General features: G+C 52.8%; 2 protein-coding genes, 1 long non-coding RNA gene and 1 pseudogene across 3 annotated transcripts; 2 read left to right on the top strand and 2 right to left on the bottom strand.

The window, feature by feature from the left end:
• Positions 1-11: 11 nt before the first annotated feature.
• On the top strand, positions 12-5,853 carry CTSA (cathepsin A). The gene is made up of 15 exons (XM_059706913.1): positions 12-147; positions 317-504; positions 678-789; positions 1,014-1,064; positions 1,153-1,239; positions 1,471-1,626; positions 1,938-2,029; positions 2,384-2,468; positions 3,023-3,114; positions 3,196-3,274; positions 3,358-3,497; positions 4,135-4,210; positions 4,882-4,971; positions 5,144-5,248; positions 5,511-5,853. Exons 1-15 carry the CDS (start codon positions 94-96, stop codon positions 5,592-5,594), a joined length of 1,491 nt encoding a protein of 496 aa, XP_059562896.1. The 5' UTR covers positions 12-93; the 3' UTR covers positions 5,595-5,853.
• Positions 5,784-15,829, bottom strand: PLTP (phospholipid transfer protein). The gene is made up of 15 exons (XM_059706912.1): positions 15,694-15,829; positions 15,511-15,610; positions 14,086-14,214; positions 13,581-13,736; positions 12,370-12,433; positions 12,227-12,290; positions 11,471-11,562; positions 10,354-10,530; positions 10,206-10,265; positions 8,458-8,625; positions 8,293-8,360; positions 6,838-6,880; positions 6,671-6,734; positions 6,514-6,590; positions 5,784-6,104 (listed from the first exon to the last, which is right to left on the bottom strand). The coding sequence occupies exons 1-15, from the start codon at positions 15,797-15,799 to the stop codon at positions 5,973-5,975; spliced, it is 1,500 nt and encodes a 499-aa protein (XP_059562895.1). The 5' UTR covers positions 15,800-15,829; the 3' UTR covers positions 5,784-5,972.
• LOC132239889 (uncharacterized) lies at positions 15,680-25,756 on the top strand. Its single transcript, XR_009454178.1, has 4 exons — positions 15,680-15,816; positions 21,337-21,474; positions 21,806-22,508; positions 23,685-25,756. It is a non-coding gene; the product is annotated as an uncharacterized LOC132239889 (long non-coding RNA).
• On the bottom strand, positions 20,143-21,028 carry LOC132239887 (ubiquitin-conjugating enzyme E2 N-like; annotated as a pseudogene).
• Positions 25,757-27,423: the final 1,667 nt, after the last annotated feature.

Genomic DNA, 27,423 nt, shown 5'->3' with positions numbered 1-27,423 from the left:
GCGGACCGTCCCGCCCCCTCCATTCCCCGGCCAGCGGAGCCGCGGGAGGCTGTCCGTCACGTGACGCCGGGGCACACGTGACTCAGGGTACACATGACTTCCCGGCGCCCGACTGCTCCTGGAAAACAAGGACGCGGGGGAGCTGAGGTGAGGGGATGCCGGGGGCTGGGAGGGATCCCGGGTGCCCCGGCGGCACGCGGAGCGAGCGGGGGCGGCCGGGCTGGGAGCTGGGGCCGGGGAGCGCCGCCAGCTCCTCCGGGGGACGGCTGCGCGCAGCCAGGGAGCCGGTAAACAGCCGGCGCCGCTTCCTCCGCAGATGGTCCGAGCCGCGCCGTCGCCGCTGTTCTTCCCGCTGCTGCTGCTGCTGCTGCTCTGGTCGCCCCGAGGCGAGGCAGCCCCCGATCAAGACGAGATCCAGTGTCTGCCCGGGCTGGCCAAGCAGCCATCTTTCCGCCAGTACTCGGGCTACCTCAGAGGCTCGGGCTCCAAGCATCTCCACTACTGGTCCGCGGCTCTCCCTCCCAGGGCGGGGGGGAGGGGAGCGCACAGGGGCGCCCACCCGGGGAGAGGACTGCGGGGTGGGGTGGGGGTTCTGAGGATCCCTGAAGGAGCCATGCAGCAGGGAGGGCTGGGAGAGGCCCCTCCACCTGCACCCACCCAGGCCTGACCCCTCCCAGGTTCGTGGAGTCCCAGAAGGATCCCAAGAGCAGCCCTGTGGTGCTTTGGCTCAATGGAGGGCCGGGCTGCAGCTCCCTAGATGGCTTCCTCACCGAGCACGGCCCCTTCCTGGTGAGTGGAAAGCAGCTCTTTCCTCCATGACCCAGGAGAAGGAGAGGGAGGGCACATTCCCAAAGGAAGAGGCCGGGGAACAGGGAGAAAAGGACTTTTGTCCCAACATGTGCCTTTTTTCTGAGCCTAAGTTTCTTTTTCTGTACCATCGGCTTGACAGGGTGGCCCTTTGCCTCCACCCAGTTGGCTCTTGGGACTTAATCAGCCATATCTTTCCTTCTCAGGTCCAACCAGATGGTGTCACCCTGGAGTACAACCCCTATTCTTGGAACCTGGTATGGGCGGTGCTGTGGGTCCTGCGGGATATCTGGGCCCTTGGACGGGGTGTGGCGCCCTCTTCAGCTCTTTCCTCCTCCCCTCTAGATTGCCAACGTGCTGTACCTCGAGTCCCCAGCCGGGGTGGGCTTTTCCTACTCCAAAGACAAGTTTTATGCAACTAATGACACTGAGGTGAGTCCTGCCCGTGTGCCCAGCCTCCCTGGCTTTCTAAGGGTGGCATGATACAGGGAAAGACCATGGCTTTGGAGTCCATTTTTGGCTGTTAAATGCTACCCGGTGTGATCGTGTCACTGTGAAGCCACTTCCTCTTGCACAAACAGGGTGGGTTGGTGTCATTATCTGGAGATTCTTTCCAGCTCAGATACCAAAGTCTCCGGATGCCCTCCCTCCTGCCATCCCCAGGTCGCACAGAGTAATTTTGAGGCCCTTCAAGATTTCTTCCGCCTCTTCCCGGAGTACAAGGACAATGAGCTTTTCCTGACGGGAGAGAGCTATGCCGGCATCTACATCCCCACCCTGGCTGTGTTGGTCATGCAGGACCCCAGCATGAACCTTCAGGTGCAAGACTGCTGCAGGGGGAAAGGGGAAAGGTGGTCATAGCTTCCTGTTCAGGGAGGTCAAACAGGTCAACTTCCCCATCCAACCCAGACGCCTTCATAACACCCTTACCACGAGCAGCCTCCCGTGACAGGAAACTCACTGTCAGGCTGCCAGCCCTGTTCTCTATGTTGTGTGGCCTCCCCCACCCACACACCCCCACAAACCACCCTGGGTTTCAGTTTCCATATTGCTGAAGGTCTGGGTGTAGGTCAAGGGTGGCTCCTTCTCCTCACCCTCCCACTGAGCCTGATGCCCTGACTGTTTCACAGGGGCTGGCCGTGGGCAATGGACTCTCCTCCTATGAACAGAATGACAACTCTCTCGTCTATTTTGCCTACTACCATGGCCTCCTGGGGAACAGGTATGGGAAGGGGGAAGCTGGGCAGTCTTCAGGGTGGGACAGGGCCCCAAGATCTCAGGTCTACCCTCCAGGCACATAATATCCTGAGCCCTACCCTGGTTTATGAGCAGAAGATGGGGGCTGGGTTTGTTAGAAGGGTCTGGTGCTAAAAGGCCTACGATTGGAGATTAGAATTTAAAGGGACCAAGGATGGCCCAGGGGCAGCTAGGTTGGGGACCTACATACCATACCCTGTGACATATTTCCTCCTCCCCTGGGGTCGTCACCACGGGAGGTTGGAAGGAGAAAGTGGGGTTCTTGCCTTTCCTGCCCACCGTGGGTCTCTAAGCACTTTCACTCTCATCTCCTATACAGGCTCTGGTCTTCCCTGCAGACCCACTGCTGCTCTCAAAACAAGTGCAACTTCTACGACAACAAAGACCCAGAATGTGTGAACAGTGTAAGGTCCTGCCCCCACCACGTGTCATCCCTGGTGCCCCCAGTTCGGGAACGGGACCACATCTCCTCCTGGGGGACTCCCTGCCCCCGCCCCTATTGTTGTCCCATCCTGCGTCCTTCAGCAGTTGGGGTTCTCTGGGACACATGAATATGGGTGCCAACCCATCACCCCTTCCTGTGATTTTCTGGGTAAATCCTGTCGCCCCAGGAGGGAAAGGTCTTCTCTTATCAACCACCTGCCCTGTGCCAGGACTGCTGAACGGTGTCAGGGCACTTCATATAATCTTCAAGGGAGATACATTATTCACATTTTCCAGATAAGGAAACTGAGGCCGGGAACGTTGAAGTCACAGTGCTAGGAAGTAGGAGCACTAGGATTTGAACCCAGGTCTGGCTGATTCCTTCCACTGAGCCTCAGTTTCCCTATGTGTGAAAAAAGTAGGGGGAGGGTAATGACAGGGTGAGGTAGGAAAGCGCTAAATCTTGGGACAAGTTGATGATGTCGCGGGGAAGCCAGGTTTTCGTAAAGCATGGTGGCTCGGTGTGCCTTTGCAGCTCCAGGAAGTGTCTCACATCGTGGCCAGCTCTGGTCTCAACATCTACAACCTCTACGCCCCATGTGCTGGGGGGGTGCCAGGCCATGTAAGGTAAGAGCTGCTGGGAGCCCGTTGGGCCAACCGCAGCCTCGTCTTGATGCTCAAGCACATAGCCCCCCACTTCTCTTGCAGGTATGAGAAGGATACTGTCGTGGTCCAGGATTTTGGCAACATCTTCACTCGCCTGCCAATCAAGCGGATGTTGCATCAGGTGTGCAAGGGTTTGAGCTTCCTCTTGGGGGCGGAGGGGCAGGGCAGGGACGCGAAGATCCTGACTCTGTCTGAGCCCCTCAGGCACTGCTGCGTTCCGGGAATAGGGTACACCTGGACCCCCCCTGCACCAACACCACAGCCACCTCCACCTACCTCAACAACCCTTTTGTGCGGAAGGCCCTCCACATCCCCGAGCAACTGCCTGGCTGGGACATGTGCAAGTGAGGCTCTGTGGCTGCTAATGGCAGGGGTGGGCAGCCTGTGGGGCTTGTGGGCATCAGAAAAATTCCCCGGGATCTTTTGGCACTCGGGGCAACAGTGAGTTGTTTTACAGGGTGTTTAAACCCTAAGTTGATTTTCATCCAGTTCATTCTTAAATGGCCACGTGGTTAAAATAGGGGTTATTTCCATGGCATTTAGTAAGTAGACACACTCCCAGCTCCCCCCTCACCCTCACTCCAATGCCATCCCCAGCAGCTCAGCTCTCGGTTGACCCCCTGTGAGTAAAAGTGGCGAGCGGCACAGCAGGGGCCACTTGGGTCCCTTTTCGATTGGTCAGTGCCCATGCCCTATGGTTACATGCTGTAGTTCCCACACCTACGAGCCACTGTGCTCTAAATGCCAGTTGCATCCAGTCATTGAGATAACCAAAGTGTCCCTATGCATTTCTAAATGGAGTGGACTGAGGACCTCTGAATCCCAGCCCCAGCTAGAGAAGTGGCATGCCCCAGGCGGGGACTGAGTCCCAGCTGCCTGCCTCCTAGGCTAGAGCCTGGGGATAGGACAGGAGGTCTGATCTGTTGACTCTCTTTCTCCCCCTGCCTGGTCTTCCCGGGGCCTGCCGGCGTGCTCCTGCAGCTTCCTTGTGAATATACAGTATCGCCGTCTCTACCAAAGCATGGATTCCCAGTACCTTAAGCTGCTTGCCGCGCAGGTGAGTAGGGGCAGCACAGCTGGGTGCACCAGCAGCCTCAGGGGCCCTGGAGCAGTGTGGCAAGGCAGAGGAAACGGGGCGGGGAGCTGAAACTCCACGAAGTGAAGTCACTTGCCTGAGGTCCTATAGTTGGGAGGGTCAGGATTTGAATCTGGCTTTGGCCCCACCCCCTGCTGCTCTGGTGTAGGAGGTTGAGGGGTCTGCATTCGCCAAGAAGCCTTTAGGGTGAGAAAAGCTAGTCAGATTGTGTTACCGATAGGCAAATGGGGGTCCAGGGTGGGAGAGGGTCTTGTCCAAGGTCACCTAGGCGACACTAGCAGAGCCAGGTTGGGACCAGGTCTGTATGCACAGTGGTTAGAGTGGGCCGAGGGTCAGATTGCCTGGGTGCAAGTTTCTTTACTAGCCATGTGACCCTAGACCATTTCTCACATATCTTGAGACTCGGTTTCCCCTGCTGTGAAATGGGAATTAATAATGGCATCTACCTTTATAGGTAAAGCATTTCATAGAGCACTGGGCACGTAGGAAGGCAGTCAGAAAGCACAAGCATTTCCTGGTCCATCCTGTTTAGCTGGGCCCCTTGAATTCCCTTACGGGTAGGGCTTGAACCTGGTAAGGGCCGAGACCTGGGCTTGTTCCAGACCTCCCACTTTCCCCCTGCTCTGCTCCAGAAATACCGGATCCTGCTCTACAATGGAGATGTGGACATGGCCTGCAATTTCTTGGGGGATGAGTGGTTTGTGGATTCCCTCAACCAGAAGGTAAGGCAGGGATGTCGGCCGCAGGGCGAGGCTGGTGCAGGGGTAGGGTGCGCACTCCTGGCAGACAGGGCAAACCTGGAGGAGTTCCCGGCCCCTAAGGTCTTGAGGTTCGGTGTCTGTGAGCAGGAATGGCGGGTGGCTGCCGGCTGCTAATTCTCTCCTGGTGGGGCAGATGGAGGTACAGCGCCGGCCCTGGTTAGTGAAATACGGGGACAGTGGGGAGCAGATCGCAGGCTTCGTGAAGGAGTTCTCCAACATCGCCTTTCTCACCATCAAGGTAGGGCCTGGGCCTGGCGAGGGAGGGCTAGCTGGAGAGGGATGGGGCAGGACCCACCCGTCCTTTCCCTTTCCTTCCCACTTCCTTTTATGCTGGGTTCCATCTGGCCCCCCAAGGGCAAGTATTCGCAGTGGGGGAGGGGAATGAAGATTGGAAGGTTTGGGGCAGGGTGGGTGGAGGAGGAGCCTCCTTGGCGGGGGTCCAATGGGATGAAGGAAGCCCCCAGGGCAAGGGAGGGGTCTTACAAAGCTTTGCTCCTCAGGGCGCTGGACACATGGTCCCCACCGACAAGCCACAGGCTGCCCTCACCATGTTCTCCCGCTTCCTGAATAAGCAGCCATACTGATGACCACGGGCAGCCCCTCCAGCCTCTCCTGCTAGAAGGGAGGCCTCCCTAATGCAAAATGCCCTGCAGGGCAGTGAGGGACTTAGCACTTTATTCCTGCCGGGTAGGGCCTGGTCCCCTCCCTGCTTAAACAATGCCCTTAACGCATTGATGCCACCCCAGGAACACAGTAGAGCCAGGACAGCCCACTGGGAGGTTGGACAGACTGTAATTGATGGACTGAGTGTAATTATGGAATTAAACTTGGTACCATTTACAACCTCCTCTTCTTCTCTGTGGCACTGGGGGTTAAAGAGGGTACTGTAAGCTGTGAGGGGGTGAAGGAGGGGATAAGAGGCATTGGTCCTGAATGCAACTGCCAGGGGCGGGGTTGAGGGCTCAGGCAGCTGCAGTGGAGGGTGGTGGGGCGCTGGGTACCCCGGAGTCCATGGTGTTCGCAGGCCGGTTCTTCTCAATCACCTCTCGCAGCCCTTTGGCAAAGTGGAGGTCAGCCGCGATGGTGAGGAAGCCCTGTGCGGCGGGGCAGGGAAGGAAGTCCATTCATTCCAGTACTGAGGCCAGAGTTTAGAGATAAAGAGAGTCTTGGCCTGAGGGGCTTCTCAATCTAGTGGGACAGATGGCACAGCAAAGCAGTTTTAACTTGCTGTGAAGGTGCTGAAGTAGAGGCTGCAGGAATACAGCCCGTGGGCTCAAGGAGGGCTTCCTAGAGGAGGTGACCACTTAGCTAACACCTGAAAGATTAGTCGGCATTGGAGTTGGAATCGGGAAGAGTATTCCAAGGTGAGCTGGAGGGGTCTGATGTAAGATTACAATGGGAGGGAGCAATTGATGAGGGAGGAGCTGATACCAGGTTGGGCTGCACTCCCAACCTGCTGAGGGAGAGGAAGGCTGTGCCCTCCCCCGTTGTGCCCCCACTCACCGCGTGGTTCGTCACCACCTCTCGCACAAAGTCCATCCCCTCGGGTAGTGGGATCTGCACCCCACGCCGGATCCGCTCTGTGGGTGAGGACAGCTGGCTCAGTCTGGGCCCACCCAGGTCCCTCTCCTCCTCACCCTCCTCATACCCCCTACCTTACCATTGAGCAGGGGCATCACCCCAAACTGCAGCATAGTCTTCAGAGGGGCCTGCAGCGGGATCAGCTGGGAGGGAGGTGGGGCGGAGTCAGAGTGGGAAGAGCGGGTGGGCTGGCCTTGGCCGCTCACCCTGACCCCAGCCTCCGCCCACCCACCATTCCCAACTCACTGCCAGTGACTCCAGTGCAGACTGGTTTGAGTAGATGCGGAACCTGTGGGAGAGAGAGAAATGCCGGGTGGGCACAGATCCCCTCCATTAGGCCACCCAGGCCTCGCCACCAGAACCCTGAGTGTCAGTCTCAGGTGTCCCACCTCCACACCTTTCCAGGGGGTTCTACCACTCCAGGTGTGCTTTTTTTTTTAATTGATTTCAAAGAGAGGAAGGGAGAAGGAGAGAGAGCTAGAAATATCAGTGATGGCAGAGAAGCATCCACTGGCTGCCCTCCGCACACCCCCTACTGGGGATTGAGCCTGCGACCTGGACATGTGCCCCGACCAGGAATCGAACCATGACCTGGTTCATAGATCGATGCTCACAGGACATCCAGATGTGTCTTTTTGGTGAGCCACTTCTAGGGCTCTTTTTTTCCACAGTGGCTGCTGCTTTTTTGAGCACTTCCTACATGCCAGACTTCTGCTGGTAGCTTGTGTTGCTTATTGTTATTTTTGTTAATCCTCACTAGAGGATATTTTTCCATTGATTTTTTTTTTCTTTTTTAGGGGGAGGGAGAGAAACATCGACTGGTTGCTTCCCACATGTGCCCCAACAGGTGCCGGGGATCGGGGGCCAGGGATCAAACCCGAGACCCTTCCATGCATGGTCCCACACTCTAACCACTGAGCAACTGCAAGGACGTGTGCTGCTTATCTTTATTTAACAAAAAGTACAGTGCTGCCCTAGCTGGTTTGGCTCAGTGGAGAGAGGGATCCCAGGTTCAATACCGCTCAAGGGCACATGCCCGGGTTGCCAGCTCAATCTCCAGTAGGGGGCGTGCAGGAGGCAGTTGATCAATGATTCTCTCTCATCGTTGTTTCTATCTCCCTCTTTCTTCCTCTCTGAAATCAATAGAAATAAAAAAATAATAATGAATAAAAAAAAGTATAGTGCTTACTCCCTGCCACACACGAAATGTGTTCAAGAAGTTAAAGTCTCATAAAAAAAAAAAAAAAGAAGAAGTTAAAGTCTTGGCCAGGTAGTTCAGTTAGAGCGTCTTCCCAATATGCCAAGGATGCCGGGTTCGATCCCCAGTCAGGGCACATACCAGAAGTAACGAATGAATACATCAGTAAGTGGAATAATAAATCAATGTTTCTCTCCCCTCTCTCGAAAATCAATAAATTAAAAAAAAAAATTACAAAGCTAAGTTGTGCTGGGTGGGTGTCTGCCAAAACCCATGTTCTTAGGCACTGCTGTGTGACTGTGAGCATGTCCCTTAACCTTACTGGGCTAGTTTGGTCATCTCTCAAACTAGCACTTTCTTTGTATTAAAGGCCACAGCTCCTCAGTGGCTTATTGGTAAGAGAATTTTAGGTCCCCAGTTCTGTTAGGCAGATGTGATTATCCTGAAGACACTGAGGCTCAGAGAGGTTAAGGGCTTGCCCGAGATTTTCAGACGTCTCATACTTGCGCAGGTCCAGATGTACGCGCAGCGCCTTCCCCTGGAGGGCCATCTTGGCGCTGAGACGGGCGTCCTGGGGGAACGTGGGGAGGGGTAACGTGTTACTCACCAGGCAGGTACCCAGCCCGCTTCTCTCCAACCCTCCGCAGCCCTCACTGTGGTGCGCGCACCATGATCATGCTGGACAGCTGGACCTCAGGCTGGTTGGGTGGGACCAGGGCGATGGTGACACTGGCGGTGACAGAGATGGTGGTGCCGGAGGGCTTGATGGTACAGTACGGTGGTGCCACAACACGCAGCTCCAGCTTCAATGGGGAGTCAATCACCGCAGGGCTTTGCTATGGAGCAGGGAGGGAGGATCAGTCCCGGATCTGTTCCCAGGTGAGCCCCGGAGGTGGGGGACTCAAGGTCTGCCCTCTGAGAGCCCAAAGGACAAATAGAAAAAGTGTAGCTTCCCAACCCTGCAGAATTGTGTACAGCCTCTGCCTTTGCTCACACAAATGTCTTCTAGGAATGTCTCCCTTCTCTCTCTGCTTTCAGTTCTCAGTATTCATGACCCATCGCCCATCCACACTCCTCGGAGACAGTCCATGTCCCAGTCCCTGCAGTGTCTCCTTTCTGTAAACTGCTGTGCTATTTCTTCTAGGGGGCAGTGTAGACATACTACTAGGCTTCCACGCTGATCAAGAGTACTTACTCGTAACCAGACATCTCATTTAAACCTCACCATAACCATGTGAGGCAGGTGTTCTTTCCCGAGATGGGGGAGTTAGGGCACAGAGAGGTTAAGTAACCTGTTCGAGGTCATATAGTTACTCGTTGCAGAACGGGGATGCAAACCCAGGCAGCCTGGCAATAGAGTCCATGTTCTGAACAGTGCTGGCCATAAGTTGGATGATGGTGATGATAGCAATAGTAACAGCAGCTAGTGTTCAGTGAGCACTTCCTCTGTTCCAGGTACTGTTCTACTTGCTTTATGCGTATTAATTCGTTTAATCCTCATGACAACCTACGAGGTTGTACAGTGTAGTGAATGCCAGTATGACCAGGAATCCCAGATTCATAATCCAGGTTCATATATCAGCTCCATCATTTATAAAACTGAAACAAGGACACCGATATATTCCTTGTTAAATGTTAAGCTCCCTGCCCTGGCTAGTTTGGCTCAGCGGTTAGAGCATCAACCTGCAGACAGAAGGGTCGGGGGTTCGACTTCCAGCCAAGGGCACATACCTCGGGTACCTTGGTTGCAGGTCGTCCCTGGCTCATTGGGGCATGTGCGGGAGGCAGCCAATCAGTGTGTCTCTTTCACGTTAGAGTCCATGTTTCTCTCCCCCTACTTTCCCTCCCTAAAAAAATAAATGAAGCCCTAAACAGTTTGGCTCAGTGGATAGAGCGTCAGCCTGCGGACTGAAGGGTCCCAGGTTTGATTCCAGTCAAGGGCATGTACGGTAGTTGTGGGCACATCCCCAGTAGGGTGTGTGCAGGAGGCAGCTGATTGATGTATCTCACTCATCGATGTTTCTGACTCTGTCCCTCTCCCTTCCTCTCTGTAAAAAATCAATAAAAATATTTAAAAAAATAAATGAAAAAAAAATATCCTCTAGTGAGGATATCCCCCTTAAGCAAAGGAAAATAAGCAAAAAGAATAACATCAGTCATTAAAGCCCCTGCACTCCTCTGCAGAGCTGGGTTCTCGGCTCGTCCTCATCACGGCTTCATGAAGGACAGACGGAGCAGGAACGAGTGAACCCCCTGCACAGACTTGGCCACAGGCTCAGCCGGGTGGGACTTGGCCAGAGGCCAGGTCTGTCTACTCCATGGCTGCCACTTGGGGCCCCCACCTGCACGCCTCACTGGTCCCCACGGGTGGCGTGCGCACCCGCCCTGGCACCTCCCTCCGCCCGCCAACACTCACCAGCAGGACAATGCTCCCCAAGTAGGAGGCCCTCAGCAGCATGTCCAGGTCCTTGGGCACCTGTCAGGAGAATTAGGGGTGAGGCAGGGTCGTCAGGAGCTCCATCACAAGCCCCTCTTGCTCATCCCACACACAGGCCCTGGCATACCTTGTCCCCCACCAGCGACAGCTGCAGGGCCCCCGCCTGGAAGTAGCTCTCCAAAGCGGAGTCGAAGAAAAATTCAGAGAAGGCCACGTACACCATCCGCTCCTCCTCCTGCAGCTGGGGCTCCACTGCCCGGTTAGGCAGGCTCCAGTTCCCCTGGGCCAGGGGAAAGAAGGCCCCCTGGAGGAGGGGGATCAGGGTCAGGACCCAGGCAAACTGGTCCTGCAGAGGGATGTCTCCAGGCCCAGGGCTAGGCACTATGAGGAGTGGTGGGGAGTTGGACCCAGTTGTTGTCCTTGGGGGACCCGTAAGTACATTTCCTAAAAGGCAATGGGTCTGGCCAGAGTGGCTCAGTGGTTGTGCATTGACCCATGAACCAGGAGGTCATGGTTCGATTCCCAGTCAGGGCACGTGCCTGGTTGCAGGCTTGATCCTAATAGAGGGCATGCTGGAGGCAGCCAATTGATGTTTCTATCACTTTATCCCTTTCTAAAATCAATCAAAACAGCCCGGTCAGTGTTGCTCAGTGCTTGAGTGTCGACCTATGAACCAAGAGGGCAGGGTTCAATACCCGGTCAGGGCATATGCCCAGGGTTGTGGGCTCCATTCCCATAGAAAAGGAAAGCCACTTGCTTAGGGTCACACAGCTAGAAAGTGGCAGAGCTAGTATCTGAACTCAGGCATTCCAGCTCTGGAGTCTGCTCTGAAACTGCTGTCCCCGACGAGGAGCAAAGGTGCTGTGACATCACCTCTGAGCAAGTCTCCACATTCCTAAATGGTACCTGACTCTCAGGATTATGTGCACAGAGTTCTATGCCCAACTCCTTCAGGGGACGTGGGGAAAATTGGTGCTTGAGCAAAGGCCCTGAGGTAGGAATCGAGGGACATATTTGAGAAAGAAGAACAGGGTGAAGTTAGAAGGGGGCGGGGGGCGGGGGCAGACAAGCGTAAAGGCTCCAATGCCACACCCGGGAGATGGAGCTAATTCTGTGGGCAGTGGGAGCTGCAGCATTCCCGGCAATGGAGTGGCTCATCAGAGCTGTGCTTTAGGAAGATGAAACTAGCAACTTTGGGGAGAAGGAGGGAATTTGGTGACAGACGCACCAGCCGGGCAGCTCACCCGGAACTCCATGTCCATACAGCTGGTGGAGACCACGGGGTCCTTCACGAGGGAGTAGTCAATGCCAACGAGATTGTCCACAGAACTTCGCACTGTGGGGAAGAGCGCGCGTTACTCTAAGCTGGGTGAGGCAAGGTGCTTAAGCTGTCTGGGCCTCAGTTTCTCATCCATAAAACACTTCCCTCACAGGGTTGTTACGAGGATCAAATTAGTTTTATGTGGAAAGCACTTAGTGCCTGGTGTGCATAAGTGCTCAATAATGGCAGCTATTACTATTTTTATTACGACGACGACGACGACTCCTACTGCAGGGGTTTCATCAAATCCCTAAACACGATGGCACGGGATTCCTTTCCCTCATGGTTTCGCCTGCTTCCTCCTTCACTGCCCATCCCCACGCTGACGAAAAGAGAATTCACATTAATTAAGCACCTATTAAGTGCCAGGTGATGGACACAAGTAGGGTCCCAGTGATCAGCAAGCACATACTGAGTTAATCCTCACAGCAACCCCAGGGGGAGGCCTCGCCAGCAAAATGAGGAAACCAAGGCCCAGAGAAAAGTGAATCCTTACCTTGGGTCATGCAGTAACTCAGCAGCGGCCACCTGCCTCTGCAGCTGGGGCTCCATGTTCTTAAGGGGTTTACTCTGAAGTACTGCCCGCCAGCTGTGCACCCAGCCTCCTCCTCACCCCCATTCCAGCCCCAGGGCCTGACCCAGAGCCCCCCACCCCTCACCCCCGCCAGCACCAACTCACCAGGCACAGTGTCCAGCAGGGAGTTGAGCAGCACCATCCCTGCATGGTGGATCACTGGGCAGATCTGAGAGGTGGGCACCAGAGTCAGGGTCTTTGAAAGAGAGGTCACCCCCACTGTCCCCCAGACTTGCCACTGCCCACACCTGCTGGTTGAGGAGGAAGTGCATCCCTGAGGTGACGAATGTAGAGAGGAATTCATACACTATCCTGTGAGGAGAGAATAGAGCCGTGAGTCCAGACCTTGCCCCTATCCCAGTCTAGGTCCAGGAAAAGTCACTGATCAGGGAGATGGAGGCAGGGGTTGGACACATCAACTTTGACTGAATTACCAGCGCTTTAATAGAGGTTTTCCATGACTCATGCCCAAATCCCCTCAGCCTGATTCTCAAGACCTCTCCAGCCCCCCACCAGCCAAATGAATCTAGCCACAGTTCCTCAAACCTGTTCTGAGCATCTCCACTCCCATGTGGTTACCCATGCTCTCACTTCTACCCTCAATGCCCCCACTCCATATTTCCCAGTCTGGGCTCAGATGCTTCCTTTTAGGCAGTCTCCCCAGACTGCCCTCCTCTGAACCCTGAGAGCACTTTCTTAGTCCCTTTCAAGGCCCCAGTGACAAAATTTTTCCCCCTCCAACTAGCCTCTGCCCTTTTCTGAATCCTGGGGACTGGCATACACCTTGTTGAACAAGTAAAAGAGTGACAGTGTACTTACACTATATGACAAATCTACCATCCCCCTCTCCCTAACCCTGTTCCAGAACCAGCATAAAGTCCCCTTCTCAGCCCCAAACCTGAGCCTATGTTATTATTTTTGTTCTAATTAGTAAGAGCCACCAAATATTGAGCACCCAGTTCATGTCCAACTGTGCACATTTATTCTCACGGTTAAGTGGCTAGCCACTTATTATTATACTAGAGGCCAAGTGCATGAAATTTGTACACAGGTAGGGTCCCTAGCGCTGCCGGCTGCCTGCTGGGGTCTTCCTTCGTTCCGCGCCACCCTCTGGTGGTCAGTGCACGTCATAGCGAGTGATCAAACTCCTGAGGGGACACTTTGCATATTAGGCTTTTATATATATAGGTGCCAGGTGCTGTTCTAGTTTTACATATATTAACACAAACAGGCCTCACAACATCTTATAAAATAGATTTGATTATCATCCTCATGTTACCAATGAGGAAACTGAGGCACAGAGCTTTAGGGACTTGCCAAGGTCACACAGCCAGGGCATGATGGCGCTGAGATTTGGACCCAGTTGGTCTGACTCCCAAGCCTAGGCGTTTTGCATTGCACTAGGTGGGTGGGCTGTGGAGCCCAAAATGGGTGCACTGGGGTTGGGAACGGGGCTTACTTGAAAGTTCCTTCGAAGGCTGCATACAACCTGGAGACAGAGGCCTGGCAGGAGACGTTGGCCACTTTGATCCGGCCAGTGGGATCTCGGGAGAGCTGCAAAGCGGTGTGGATGGATATGCCCTGGGCAGAGGCGTTGATATAGCCCCCATCATAGCTGTCGGGAGGGGGAGCAGGGTTAACCTTCACACAACCTTGGAGTCAACCAAGCCTTCACTGCCTGCTCCCCACCGCCATACATCATGATACCTCTTAATAAGGCTTCACCTTGGCATTTACCATTCTGCCAAACCTTATCAACCCCTATTGTACAGACACTCCCCAGACTGCCCTCCTCTGAACCCCGAGAGCACTTTCTTAGTCCCTATTGTACGAAGTGGGTATGACTGTCCCTATTGTACGGATTAAAAAAATTGAGACTCAGAAAGGCTAAGGGATTGCCCACAGCCCCCCTCCCCAGCCCTCCTGATCCACTTGCCACTCCCCTGAGGGTGCCAGGTCCTCACAAGATCCAGTAGCGAAGCTGTCTCCGAAAGCGCAGCCCCAAGGAGGAATTGCTGGTCTGTAGCACCAGCTCCTGCTCTGGCTGGAAATGGAGCTCAGAGGATGTCAGCTGCAGCTCTGTGACCATCACCCTGCAGGAGGCATCAGGGTCACATTCAAAGCCAAGAGGGGATCCCGCCCAACCACGAGAAATTCAGCCCCTCTGCTTCCAGTCGGGGCCTGGGGAAACTGGGATGGGTGGAATGGATTATCCTACTGCTCCTCACGTGCCCACCCTGGACTCTAGTGTAGCTCAAAGATGGGCTCCTCCTGACTCAGGTGTTAAAAGTAAGCTTCAAGCCATAACCGGTTTGGCTCAGTGGATAGAGCGTCGGCCTGCGGACTGAAGGGTCCCGGGTTCGATTCCGGTCAAGGGCATGTACTGTGGTTTGGGCACATCCCCACTGGGGGGTGTGCAGGAGGCAGCTGATAGATGTTTCTCTCTCATTGATGTTTCTGACTCTCTGTTCCTCTCCCTTCCTCTCTGTAAAAAATCAATAAAATACATTTTTTTTTAAAAAGTGAGCTTCATCTCTCCTTGTTGCTGGCACCCCTTTCCAGCCCACACCCTGGATTTTGTCTCCATCACTTAAGATCCGATCCACCTGTCACCATCGTCCTAAGCTACAGGCCTTCCTCTGCTCTCAGGACCTCTCCCATTAGCTCCACCCGGGTGCCCTAAACCCCACTCTCATCCATTGTCGAGTTTCTAAACTCTTCTTCTCTGGTGCTCTTTGACCACGCCTCAGCTCCACTTAGCTCAGTGGTTCTCAACCTTGGCTGCACATTAGAATCACCTGGGAATCTTTTTAACATCCTGATTTCTGGGCCTCATCCTCCAGAAATTCTGTTTCTTTGTTACTAATGTTCTGGCCCCACCCCATAACAAAGAAACAGACTTTCCGGAGGATGAAGCCCAGAAATCAGGATTTTAAAAAGATTCCCAGGTGCCCTAACCAGTTTGGCTCAGTGGATAGAGCATCAGCCTTTGGACTCAAGGGTCCCGGGTTCGATTCCAGTCAAGGGCATGTACCTTGGTTGCAGGCACATCCCCAGTGGGGAGTGTGCAGGAGGCAGCTGATCGATGTTTCTCTCTCCTCGATGTTTCTCTCTATCACTCTCCCTTCTTCTCTGTAAAAAATCAATAAAATATATTATAAAAAAAAAAAAAAAGATTTTCCCAGGTGATTCTAATGTGCAGCCAAGGTTGAGAACCACTGACTTAGCTGTTCCTGGCCCCGCTCACATTTCCTAGGCCACGCCCACCTGCTTGATCCCACCAATGCCGGCAGGCTTAGCCTTCATCGACTTGGCCCATCCTATTAGGCTCCGCCTCCCCTATTGGCCCCGCCCCACGCTCGCAGCCCCGCCCCGGGGCCCCTGCTCACTCGGAGATGTTGTAGTAGAAGTGGCCCTCGCGGCCCCCCAGGTCCGGGATGGTGACGGTCTCCAGCTCTTGCTCCAGAAAGCGCAGTCCCTCCTGCTTCACTGAGGCAGAAGCAAGGCCTTGGCCCCTGCGCCCACTTTGGGGTGACCCCACCCTCCACCGCCCCCGCCCGCCCCGCGCTTACACAGCTCCAGCGCCTTGGAGGTGATGCGGATCTTGCAGCCGGGAATCTCGGCGTCGGCGTGAGCTCCCGCCAGCAGGGCCAAGAGGAGGGCTGCGAAGCGGGCCATGACGAGCGGGCCTGGGGGTAAGGTGGGGTCACGGGAGTCACAGGTCCCTCAACTCTCCTCGGAGGTCCAACCGGAGGCGAGGTGGGGCTGGTCCGGATCGTTACCCTCGAAATGGCTCTTCGGGGAACCTGGGCCAATAGTGTTGACAGACGCAGAAAGTGAGGCTGGAGAGGCTAGCGACTGGCGCTCTGGCTTCCAGAGGATGTGGGGCACGGGGCGGGGGGGGCATCCTTGGTTCCCTCGTGCAACCGCTCCGTGACGAATTTGGACCTTCCGGGGAACAGTCCCGCGTTTCCCCAACAACCTCTCCTTTTCTTTAGCGGAGGGCGGGCACGGCTAGCACGTTACCATGGGAACGGCTGCACGCGCATTCTTGGGGGGTAGCTTGCAGTCTCCATGACCCCGAGCCTGGGGCGCCGGGGGGGGGGGGGAGGGGGCGAGGCGGAGGGGTCTGCCAGCTCCCCTGGGTCCTAAGTCCCTACCATCAGGAGTATGCCTGGTGACCCCCATCTCAGTGCCCTCCTTCATGGGGTCTCCTCCCCACCTGGGTTCAGTAGACCGCGCTGCTCGGCGAAGGTCTGGGGGTGGAGGGGGACGCACCCCAACTCACTGCTGTGGAGCTGGGACGGGAGGGTCGGCGCGGTCACGTGGGGCGGCGGGCGGCGCTGGTGGTCTGGGCGGCGGGGTCTGGCTGGCCGCGCGGGTCCAGCCGCCTTTATAAAGCCCGGCCCTCTGACCCCCCCTCCCCTTCCCGCTCTCTCCTCCCCCCTCGTGGGCTGGGAGGGGATGGGGCGGGACGCTGGCAGCCCCGAGAGTGGAGGGAGCTGTACAGAGCCCCGTGACAAGCCCAGCCGCTGTCAAGACAAGCGGGGGGACCCAAGCCGGGTGGAGGGAGGCAAGTGCAGGAGTCGGCCCGCTGGCACGGGCACCAGCCCTCCCTGCTTCGCTGGTTCAGATTCCAGTTGCCCATCTCCTCCTGCATGTTCCTGGGCAAGTCACTTCGCGGGTCAGTCAGTTCCCTGGTGTAGCGAAATGTGTGTGATAAAAGGAACTGCCCCTTAGGCCTTTATTACAGCCCCGGGCAAGCCAGAAAGTCAATGCCAAAGGCACATGTTTTCCTTCCCTTCCGCCCACAATCCCCCAACTGTCTCTGTGTCGCTACCTGGGGACGTAAAGGGCCCTGGAACCTGTCCCACGGGGTCCAAGCAAGTCCACACAGGCTGCTGGAATCACCCCAGAAGGTTTGGCATTTGCCCCGGAACTGTGAATTTTTGTGTGTGAACCTTTGGAGCTAGGTTCTCTGAACAATAACACCCCTGCCCGCATCTCCCTCTGAAGATCTACTGCCTACAGTGTTCCCAGCTCCTAGGACAGGGCAGAGTAGGTGCTTGCTACCTTTTGGTTGTCAAACTGATCACAGAGGAAAGGAGAAGCAATAATGACTACCGTCCATGGAATAGGTATTGAGCGACAAGCCTCATGCCCAACTTGCACTTGAGATCTTGCCTCCCAGGATGTCGTCAGCGTGGCGTAATTAAACTCTAATAAAAATTCTCTAAAAGAAAAGAAAGAAACAGAATGTCTCCCTTCCTGGGAACCCCTCCAGTCCCAGGCAAACCAGAACGTTGGCCTCCCTAGTCACATGAACTCATTTAGCTCTGAGCCTGTGAGGTGGGCACTATCGTTAACCCTCCTCAGGCAACGAAAGGCAAAGGCCTGTGGCCTCTCTTGGGGAACCCATGGGCCCACTGTTCATGGAAGGTGGGAGGTGGGTGGTCATAGCCCAGTAGCTAAAAGCTTAGACTCTTGTGTCTGACCGCCCAGGGTTCAAATCCTAGGCTATAAATTCTTAGTACCAAGTCTTGGACTCCTCACGTAAGCAGCTCTGAGCCTCAATTTCCTCATTCTAAAAGGGAAACGATAAGCTTATTGCAAGAATAAACTAAGTGGGCATAGTGCATGTGCTGGGCATGACGCATGGCACACCATTAGCACCACGTAAATGCTAGCTGTTATGATTCGGGGACAGACAGCAAGCAAAGCAGAACGGGTGTAAGAGAACGTGCTAAGGATATCCAGAGGAGGAAGCACTGGAAAGTCCGTTTGAACTCTAGTAACCCTCGCTCTTCCTGGAGGAAACCGGGTGGATGTTTGTTTTTTCTCTCATTAAATGCAGTGCAAGCTCTGTCTTTGTGTCATTGTTGTCTCGTATAAGATCTTATCCCTTGCAACTGACTGTCCCCGCTGCAGCCCCAGCGGGCTATAAATGTAGCTATGTAACCTAGTACCAATGGTTTCACCTCTTCGGGCCTCTGTTTCCTCATCTGGATTGCTTATGAGCATTAAATGAGTGAGTGCATTTAAAGGGCTTACTAAGCACCTAGCGTTGAGTAAAGGCTCAAAAAAATGTTAGCTACAGCCCAGCCAGTGTGGCTCAATGGTTGAGTGTTGACCCATGAACCAGGACGTCAAGGTTCAATTCCGGTTGGGGCACATGCCTGGGTTTAGGGCTTGATCTCCAGTGTGGGGAGTGCAGGAGGCAGCCAACCAATGATCTTTTCTCATCATTGATATTTCTATCCTTCTCTCCCTCTCCCTTCTTCTCTCTGAAATCAATAAAAAAAATTTTTAAAATGTTAGCTACAATCATTGGCATCATTAGCCATCATCCACCCAGTGGCTTTCCAATCACACTTGGAATAAACTCCTTCTTCCTTGCCCTGATTTCCCGGCATGTGATAGGGCCTACCCCGTCTCACCTGGCACCACTATCGCCCGTTTTCATTCTGCTCCAGGCACCCTGGCCTTTGGTTCCTTGAACACGCAATTGGAGTTATTCTTGCGCACAGCCTTTGCATTGCTGCTCCTGCTGCTTAGAATGCTTTTCCACCTGATCACCCCACAGCTCGCCCCTTGTCCTTTTGGTCTCAGCTTAAATGGCGCTTCTTCAGAGAGGTCCTCCCTGCCTACTTAGAAGTTACTCTCAATCGTATCAGCTTGGTTTATTTTCTTCATAGATCTTGTTACGATTTAATATTGGTTTATTAAGTTACTGGCTAATGGAGACATTGTCTCCGGAGAGCTGGGATCTGAGTCTCTATTTATTCCCAGTGTCTAGAACAGGGCCTGGCACAGAGCCGGTACTGAGTATTTGCTGAGTGACTGGACTGGTTTGGAGCCCTCAAAGGTCCCTGGGAGCAGGTGAAACCTACACAAGCCTGGGATTCTTTTTCAACTCCTGCACCTTGCCAGTCCCAGTCCAGCTGACTCTAAACACAGCCCTGGCCTGGGCTGGGGGACAACAAGGTACAGTCGCTGGCCTTGATTCCAGGAACTTGCCTACTCAGTCTGCCCCTCTCCCTTACTTGGGTTTCTCTGTTCTCCCCAAACTTTGCCTGAGGATGGAGAGATGGACTCTCCAAATCCCTTTCCACTTTCACTCCTGGCTTCGGAGAGGGAAGGGGAGACGTCCCTCAAAGGGACAGGAAAGAAAGCCTTTTGTTGTGCAGCCAGCACAGGGATATCGCAAACAAAGAAACAACCAAAAACAGGATACAAAGCAGTGAGGAGTTCTGGAACCAGACAGACCTGGCTCCGTCCAGTCCCGGGCAGACTGTCACTTTCTAGAGCAGAGGTCAGCAAGCTCTTCCCGTGAAGGGCCAGAGAGCATATTTTAGGTTCTGCAGGCCCTACAGCCTCTGTCACAGCTGCCCACTCTGCCATTGCCGTGTGGAGGCAGCGCTCAACAATATTGAAGTGAACACCCTGTTCGCTGGATTCAGCCAATAGGCTGTTTGCCACGCCTGTTCTAGAGTAAATTAAAAAGTAAATCTCCACATATGTAATATCTTAATCAATAAAAAATATATTAAAAAAAGTAAATCTCTTTTTTCTTTTTAACAAAAAATACTTTACTAAAACACAAGATTTACAGAAGTTTCCAGACAAGCCATATAAAATGGTCACAAACTCTTCTTGAAGGGAGGGTTCCACATTTGGCAGCAAAGTCACAGTGTGATTAGTGAGGGCCCTGGTGTTTGTTTAATGTTCCCATTTTTGGTTCAAACAATCAAGCTTGTCCATCTACAGCGTCTAAATAAAGTGAGACTTGGTTAGGGCCTCTTGTGAAGAACTGGTTAGCTGCTTTTAACCAATGCAATCAGATCACCATAAACAGGGGGAAAGGAGCTCATAAAAGTAAAATTAAACGACTTCCTCCCTCAAAACAACAATAAAATAAAGAAAAACACCCACCCCCTGCAGCTAGCCCGGGCAGCCCCCTTCATTCACAGTGCTTTCTACCATACCACAATGGGGGGATGAATAAGAGCAGAGAGGGGTCACTGCTTGTGAACACTTCCCAGCAATCCAGAGGGCACTTCTAGCTCCTGCTCGTGCTTTATAACAGTGAGTCAGGACAAGACCTAGATTTGCTAATGTGCATCCAGTCACCAAAGGACTGAAGATGTCTGGGCTTTGATTCTGTAATATTTCTAAGACTGTGTCCATTAAATGCAAACAAAAAAGGAAGAAATCTTGGCAGAACACAAGTGATGCACACGTGATGATCAGGTTGATTTAAATATGTTCCATGGCATATAGCCTAGTCCCCGCTCTCGCTGCCCCTATGGCGTGGGCTCCGTTGGTCTTCCATTGCTCCGCCACGTCATTGGCTGTGGGGCATCTGGATGGGGAGCACTGAGCACAGCTTGGGTGGATGGCAGAGCGGCATGAATCTGCTGGGACCACTTATCTTTCAAAATATCTCAACGTGTTCTTCCCAACTTGTCTGCATTAGGATGTCAAATGTCGGTCAGGAAGCGTACTTTAGGTGCTGCATCGGGCATTCTTCAGGAAGGAATAGCTCAAGTTTAAAAGCCCCTCCCTCGAAGGGGGAATCCTGGGGGCCGACAATGGCCACATGAAAATAACGGGCGTTGCTCTCATCTGGTTCTGCTTTAATTCCAGGAACTGGCTCTGCCAGCAAATGCTGGGCTTCCTTGGTAACCCTGCGGGGCAGCCTGGCCATCTTGTCAGATCCCAGCTTTGGCCTCTGATCTCAGAAGGATCTCTGGCTCTGGCTGGTGTGGCTCAGTGGGTTGGCGCAAGGTCCCATGCAGTGAACTGTTGTGGGTTCAATTCCCTGGCAGGGCACAGACCCAGGTTGTGGGTTTGGTCCCCTGTTGGGGTGCCTGTGAGAGGCAGCCAATATCTCTCTCTCTCCCTCCCTCCCTCCCCTCTCCCTTCTTCTCTCTAATATCAGTAAACATATCCTCAGGTGAGGATTTAAAAAAAGAATACATTAAAAGAAAAGTAAATCTCTTTATGGGCCTCAGGTTTCACATCTGTAAGTGGGAATGATCTAGTGCCTGCCTACCTCTCCTGGTAGGAAATTTTAATGTAATAAAGTATATAAAGTGATGAACCTAGTACTTAGCACACCAAAGTGCTCAATAAATGTCTCTGGTTATTACTATTAACTAGTTTTGTGTGTGTTTTTCAATCCTCACTCCAGGATGTTTTTCTATTGCTTTTAGATGGAGTGGAATGGAGGGAGGGGAGAGAGACTGAGGGAGAGATAGACAGACAGACAGACAGACAGACAGACGGACAGACATGCATTGGTTGCCTCCTGCCTGCACCCCAACCTGGGCCTGGATGAAACTGCAACACAGGTATGTGCCTTTGATTGGGATAGAACCTGAGACCCTTCAGTGCATGGGCCATCACTCTAACCACTGAGCCACCTACCAGAGCTTAACTAGTTTTTTAACAACAAAAACTTTACAAATATCAATTCACTTAAATGTCATAACATCCTATAAGGTAGGTATCATCATCCCATTGTACAGACCAGAAAACTGAGACCCAGAGACATTAATTTGGTCAAGTCAGTCTGGCTCCAGAGCCCATGCTCTTAACCACTCCACTGGACTCTCTTCTTTAATGATCCCACTTAATCCTCAGCAATCCTTTGAGACAGCTATTACGGCCCTTGTTTTGCAGATTGGGAAACTGAGATAAAGCAGGAGGAAGTAGCTGGTTTAAGCAAGTAAACACAGTTCCACTGACCACAGGACAGCAAGTTGGATTTCTGCCCAAGATGTCAACATGCATCGCCCGGCTCCCCACTCCCTCGCCCTGTCTCCAGCTGTGTTTTCTTTGGATTTCTGCATGGCTTGGAGAAGCTGCGTCAGCCCATCTCCCATCCTGACCTTTCTCCCACCCCCAGCACCCACCCTGGCCAGCCCTCAGGAAGTGACCTCCACCCTCTCCCTCTGCCTGCGCCCATGAGCACTGCAATGCATGTGCCTGTATTGGTCAGCATGGGTGAGCCTGGGCACCTGTGATAGGGGACCCAGTTAGAACTAGGGGCGGAGTGTGTGTGTGCGGGGGAGGGGGCAGATTCAGACCAGGAGATTATATCTCCCAAACAGGTGGAATGAACACTTGTTTCAAGAAAGCAGCTGGACAGAACCGTCCCCTTGGGGGGGAAGACATTGACCAAATGGAGAGACGGGAAATAAAGGCTATGGCTTTCTGAGTTCAGTTCGGAGCTGTTGACAGCTTTCTGTGGCGTCAAAACCTTGGACACCTGGTCTTTTGCCTTCTCCCATTTCCCATTTGCCTTTTCCCATTTCCTCCTTGCAGATTAGTTCCTCTTTTCTGTCGAAGGAGACAGCCACCTGGTCCCCGAAGGCCCTTCCAAGTTTGAAACTCAAGAATTCTAATGCTTCTTACAGGGCGTGGCTTCCCCATTTCCCCATCTCCTGGGTTCTTGTCAAGCCCTGCCCCTGGCACCTCTACCACTGGGCTCCCATGTTGACCTCCAGCAGCTCACTGGCCTCTCTGATTTCTTTCTCCTGTTTTCTTCACACTCCACCTGCCTCCCAGTTCCTATGCCCCTTGCAGCCTGCCTGCTAGCAGACTCTCACTCATGGGACCCCTTTGGAGAGGGCCCCCTATGCCTCCCGTGCATGGGGCTCCCAGCCGCTCATTACGTAGAGGAAGGGGTGGAAGGTCTGTAACAATGCTATCTAGATGTTCAGAAGCCGGTAATAACATTTCCAAGTAACAGGAAGGGAGGGAGCAGCAAGAGGTATGACTTTTTCTTTTAAAAAAGTATATATTGCCGAAACCGGTTTGGCTCAGTGGATAGAGCGTCAGCCTGCGGACTGAGAGGTCCCAGGTTCGATTCCGGTCAAGGGCATGTACCTGGGTTACGGGCACATCCCCGGTGGGGGATGTGCAGGAGGCGGCTGATCAATGTTTCTCTCTCATCGATGTTTCTAACTCTATCTCTCTCCCTTTCTCTCTGTGAAAAATCAATAAAATATATTTTAAAAAAAAGTATATATTTATTGATTTCAGAGAGAGAAAGGGAGAGGGAGAGCGAGATAGAAACATCAATGAGGAGAGAGAATCATTGATCGGCTGCCTCCTGCACGCCCCCACTGGGGATCAAGCCCAAACCCTGGGCATGTGCCCTGACTGGGAATAGAGCTGTGACCTCCTGATTCACAGGTCAACACCCCATCACTGAGCCATGCCAGCTGGGCATGACTTTTTCTTTTTTTTTTTTAAATATATTTTATTGATTTTTTACAGAGAGGAAGGGAGAGAGATAGAGAGTTAGAAACATCGATGAGAGAGAAACATCGATCAGCTGCCTCCTGCACATCTCCTACTGGGGATGTGCCCGCAACCCAGGTACATGCCCTCGACCGGAATCGAACCTGGGACCTTTCAGTCTGCAGGCCGACGCTCTATCCACTGAGCCAAACTGGTTTCGGCGACTTTTTCTTTTGATAAGAAGAATGGGCCACCATCTTCAGCCTGAATGTGTCTCTCTCTCTCTCTCTCTCTCTTTTTTTTTTTTTTGCAGGGCCTTCCTAACGACTACAAGAAGCACCCAACACATTCCATCGTCTTGAAAATTTTTTCATGAGGCTCTAATACTACACAAATGCTGACATAAACAGACTTTGATCTGACAAGGACTGCCAGCCCTCCATCCAGGAATCATGAGGACATCTTAGCCCTCCAGTTTCCCTCCTCTCTTCACCCAGCTAGATCCATAATTCATCACCCACTTCCCACCCCAGCCTCAGTGCTAAATTCTGCTCCTCTCTGTTTTCTCCATCTCCGATCATGGCACACCCTCCACCCAGATGCTCGATTGAGTCAAAAACAATAGGAGTCATGTTTAACTCCTTTTTTCTTTCTACCACGTCAGTAAATAATTGTGTCTCCACCTCCCAAAGATGTCCCACATCTATACTTTCTCTTCCATTTGCACCAACACTAGCGCAGTGGTCGGCAAACTCATTAGTCAACAGAGCCAAATATCAACAGTACAACGATTGAAATTTCTTTTGAGAGCCAAATTATTTAAAATTAAACTATATAGGTAGGTACATTGTTATTAACTTTTTAAAAAATATATTTTATTGATTTTTTACAGAGAGGAAGGGAGAGAGATAGAGAGTCAGAAACATGGATGAGAGAGAAACATCGACCAGCTGCCTCCTGCACATCCCCCACCGGGGATGTGCCCGCAACCCAGGTACATGCCCTTGACCGGAATTGAACCCGGGACCTTTCAGTCCGCAGGCCGACGCTCTATCCACTGAGCCAAACCGGTTTCGGCTGTTATTAACTTAATTAGGGTACTCCTAAGGCTTAGGAAGAGCCACACTCAAGGGGCCAAAGTGCCGCGTGTGGCTCGCGAGCCGAAGTTTCCCAACCACGGCGACTAGTGCAAGCCATTTTCATCTTTTACCTGGACAACTTGCCCCACCTCCCTGCCCCACTATTGCCCCTATAGTTCTAGTCTTCCTGCACTAACCAAAGCCATCTTTAAAAATAGAAACTATATAGCATTTTACCACCCCTCTCAAAACCCTCCATTACCCCCTCCCCCCATTGCGCACAAAATAAAAGCTGGACTCTGGCCATGACCGCTGAAAGGGTCTCTAGTTTCTTCCTTTTTACTACTCCACCCTCTACCTCTGTTTGGAAACCACCAAACTCAGCCTCAAGCTTTCCATGAATGCTTCCCTCTACCAGATACATCTTCGCACGGGGATCTTTGCATGGTTAGCTTTCTTCATTCACTCAGATCGCTACTTAAATGTAGCCCCCACCGAGAGCCTTCCAGCATCATTACCCGGCATTCTGTTCAACTCTGTTTTGTCTGCTTCTTCCAGGAGACTGTGAGCTCCCTGGGGTGGGAGCCTGACACTTCTCCATGGCTGTATCCCTAGCTCCAGCACAGGGTCTGGTCCATGGAACATGGTGGTTATTATCTGCAGACCCTTTGAAAGGAAGAGATTGTATCACAGACCATGTGGCCCTGGCCTGATGATCCCCTGAGCCTCTAAGCTCCCTGTAGTTGCTGCTGGCACCACCATCTCCTCGCATTTCTCTGGGGTTATCTGCATCTGGTCTGCAGCCAGGAATGTCATACTTTCTTAATCTCTTTCGGAGCCTGAACAATCCTAAGGTCGTGGGAGACACCCCTCCCCCTCAGCATCTCCGCTGGCTCCTCGCCAAAATCCCAGGCCCCTTCCTCTTGGGGCCCATCTGCGCTGGGCCTGTGCCTGTGGGTGTTGGGCAGCAGCTTGTTTCCCACCCCAAGCCCATATGCTTCCTGGGGTGGGGTAGGCTGCTGGCCAGCATGTGCTCCCCTAAGTGCCGGGAGGACAGAAATCAGACCTAAAGTTAGGCCACTGGTTCTCAACCCTTTGCACACGAGCAGCTTTTAGGTAGGGCGGCTTTGGCTTTGTTCTGTTCTGTTTTGAATACCTATGCCTGGGCCCCGAACCCCAAGATTCTGGTTTAGTTGGTTTGATGGAGCCCGGGTATCAGCGAGTGTTTTCAGCGGGCCCTCGCTGGTGCACCAGGAGGTTGTTAGTCGGGTCCTGATCAAGGGCGCATGCCCGGGCTGCTGGCTCGATCCCTGGTTGGGGGCGTGCAGGAGGCAGCTGATTGTTGTTGAGCACTCACATCGATGTTTCTCTCTAAAAAATCAATAAACTGTTCTTTAAAAAAAAAGTTCCTCAGCAGGACATAATAAAAAAGACCAACAATAACAAGTATTGGCGAGAACCCTCATACTCTACTGCTTGGAATGTTAAAATAGTGCAACGGGTTTGGAAAACATTGGGCAGTTCCTTATAAAGTTAAACATAAATTTATTCTACAGCAATTCCACTCCAAGGTCCCGATAAGATGCCCCACCCTTATCCTGTATCGTCCACCCAACAAAAAGGAAAATGTATGCCCACACAGACACTTGCATGTGAATGTTCATAGCAGCTTTATTCGTAATAGTGCAAACAACCCAAATGTCCACCAGCTGGTAAACAGATAAACAAAATGCATATATCTATACAATGGAATACTGTCCAGCAGTATAAAAAGTATGAACTCCTGATACATGCTATGCACATGTATGAATCAAATACATTATGCAAAATAGGCAAGACATGAAGACTACATTTTATATGATCTCATTCATAGGAAAGGTCTGCAAAGGCAATTCTATCAAGACAGAATGCAGTTAGTGGTTAACCTGGGATGGTGGATGCAGAGGGGTGTTTACTGTAAACAGTCACAAGAGCTCTGGGTGATGGGAATCTAGAATTGAGTTGTGATGACTGTACAACTGTGTGAATTTACTCAAAATCACTGAACTGTCTTTTGGTGACAGCAAATCTAGTGGTATGCAAATTACATCCCAATAAAGCTGTTCAAAGGTTATTGCCAGCCAGGGCTGAGATCTCGGGGTTAGAAGCCAAGTGTCCTAGGAACCCCTCGACTGGGACCCAGCTCAGTTGGTATCCTCCCTCCAACCCCCACTAGGGCTCTAAGTCAACATTTCCTCTGATCTCAGAATTTCAGGAAGCTGCCAGCTGTCACCCTGACTTCTTTTTTGAAGAAGTCTGAAATTTAAATCTGCTGACTCGGCTCATATGGGTGTAAACATCATGGCTCCTGGTCACTCTGCCCAAAATAGAAAAATGGGCATCAGAAGGAATGGGCATCAGAGGGAGGGGGCCTCAGAGGGAGTGGGCGTCAGAGGGAGTGGGTAGGATGATGGCGGGACACTACAGGTGCCTCCACCCCGATCCTGAGATGTCCTGACCACCACCTGGGGAGGCTGAGCGCTAACCCAGGACAGAAACTGTATTGGGGTTCCAAGGCCCTGGTTTGACCTCTACCTCCTCCGGTCCCTGGCTGTGCTCAGGCTCACTCATTCTCCCAACATACGGTACCTGTCCACACCTCCAGGATCTGGTGCAGGCTGCCTCCTCCCCATTCCTTGCCACCTGGAAAATCCTATTTTTTCAGCAGGTTCAGCTCCCAGTCACCTCTTGTGAGGTCTTCTCCTTTGCATGCCCACCCCCTGGACAGACTCCCTGCAGCTAAGAGCTTATGTGTCTGCTTCTCCCACTCCTGTGTGGACTCCCTGAGGACGAACAGCCTGCCTGACTTAGGCTGGTTCTCGAGGTTCCAGGACACATCGGGCCCAGCCCAGCGAGGAAGTGAAAGGGAGCAGGACACCACATCAGACACTGACAGGGGCCGCAAGACCAGAGGAGACGCCCCATTCCCCTCAT

The sequence above is a fragment of the Myotis daubentonii genome, chromosome 8, assembly GCF_963259705.1.
Source record: "Myotis daubentonii chromosome 8, mMyoDau2.1, whole genome shotgun sequence".
In the NCBI taxonomy this organism is placed as follows: Eukaryota; Metazoa; Chordata; class Mammalia; order Chiroptera; family Vespertilionidae; genus Myotis; species Myotis daubentonii.
The sequence above is the reverse complement of the archived record's forward strand: the minus strand, read 5'-3'. Positions and strand labels throughout refer to the sequence as shown.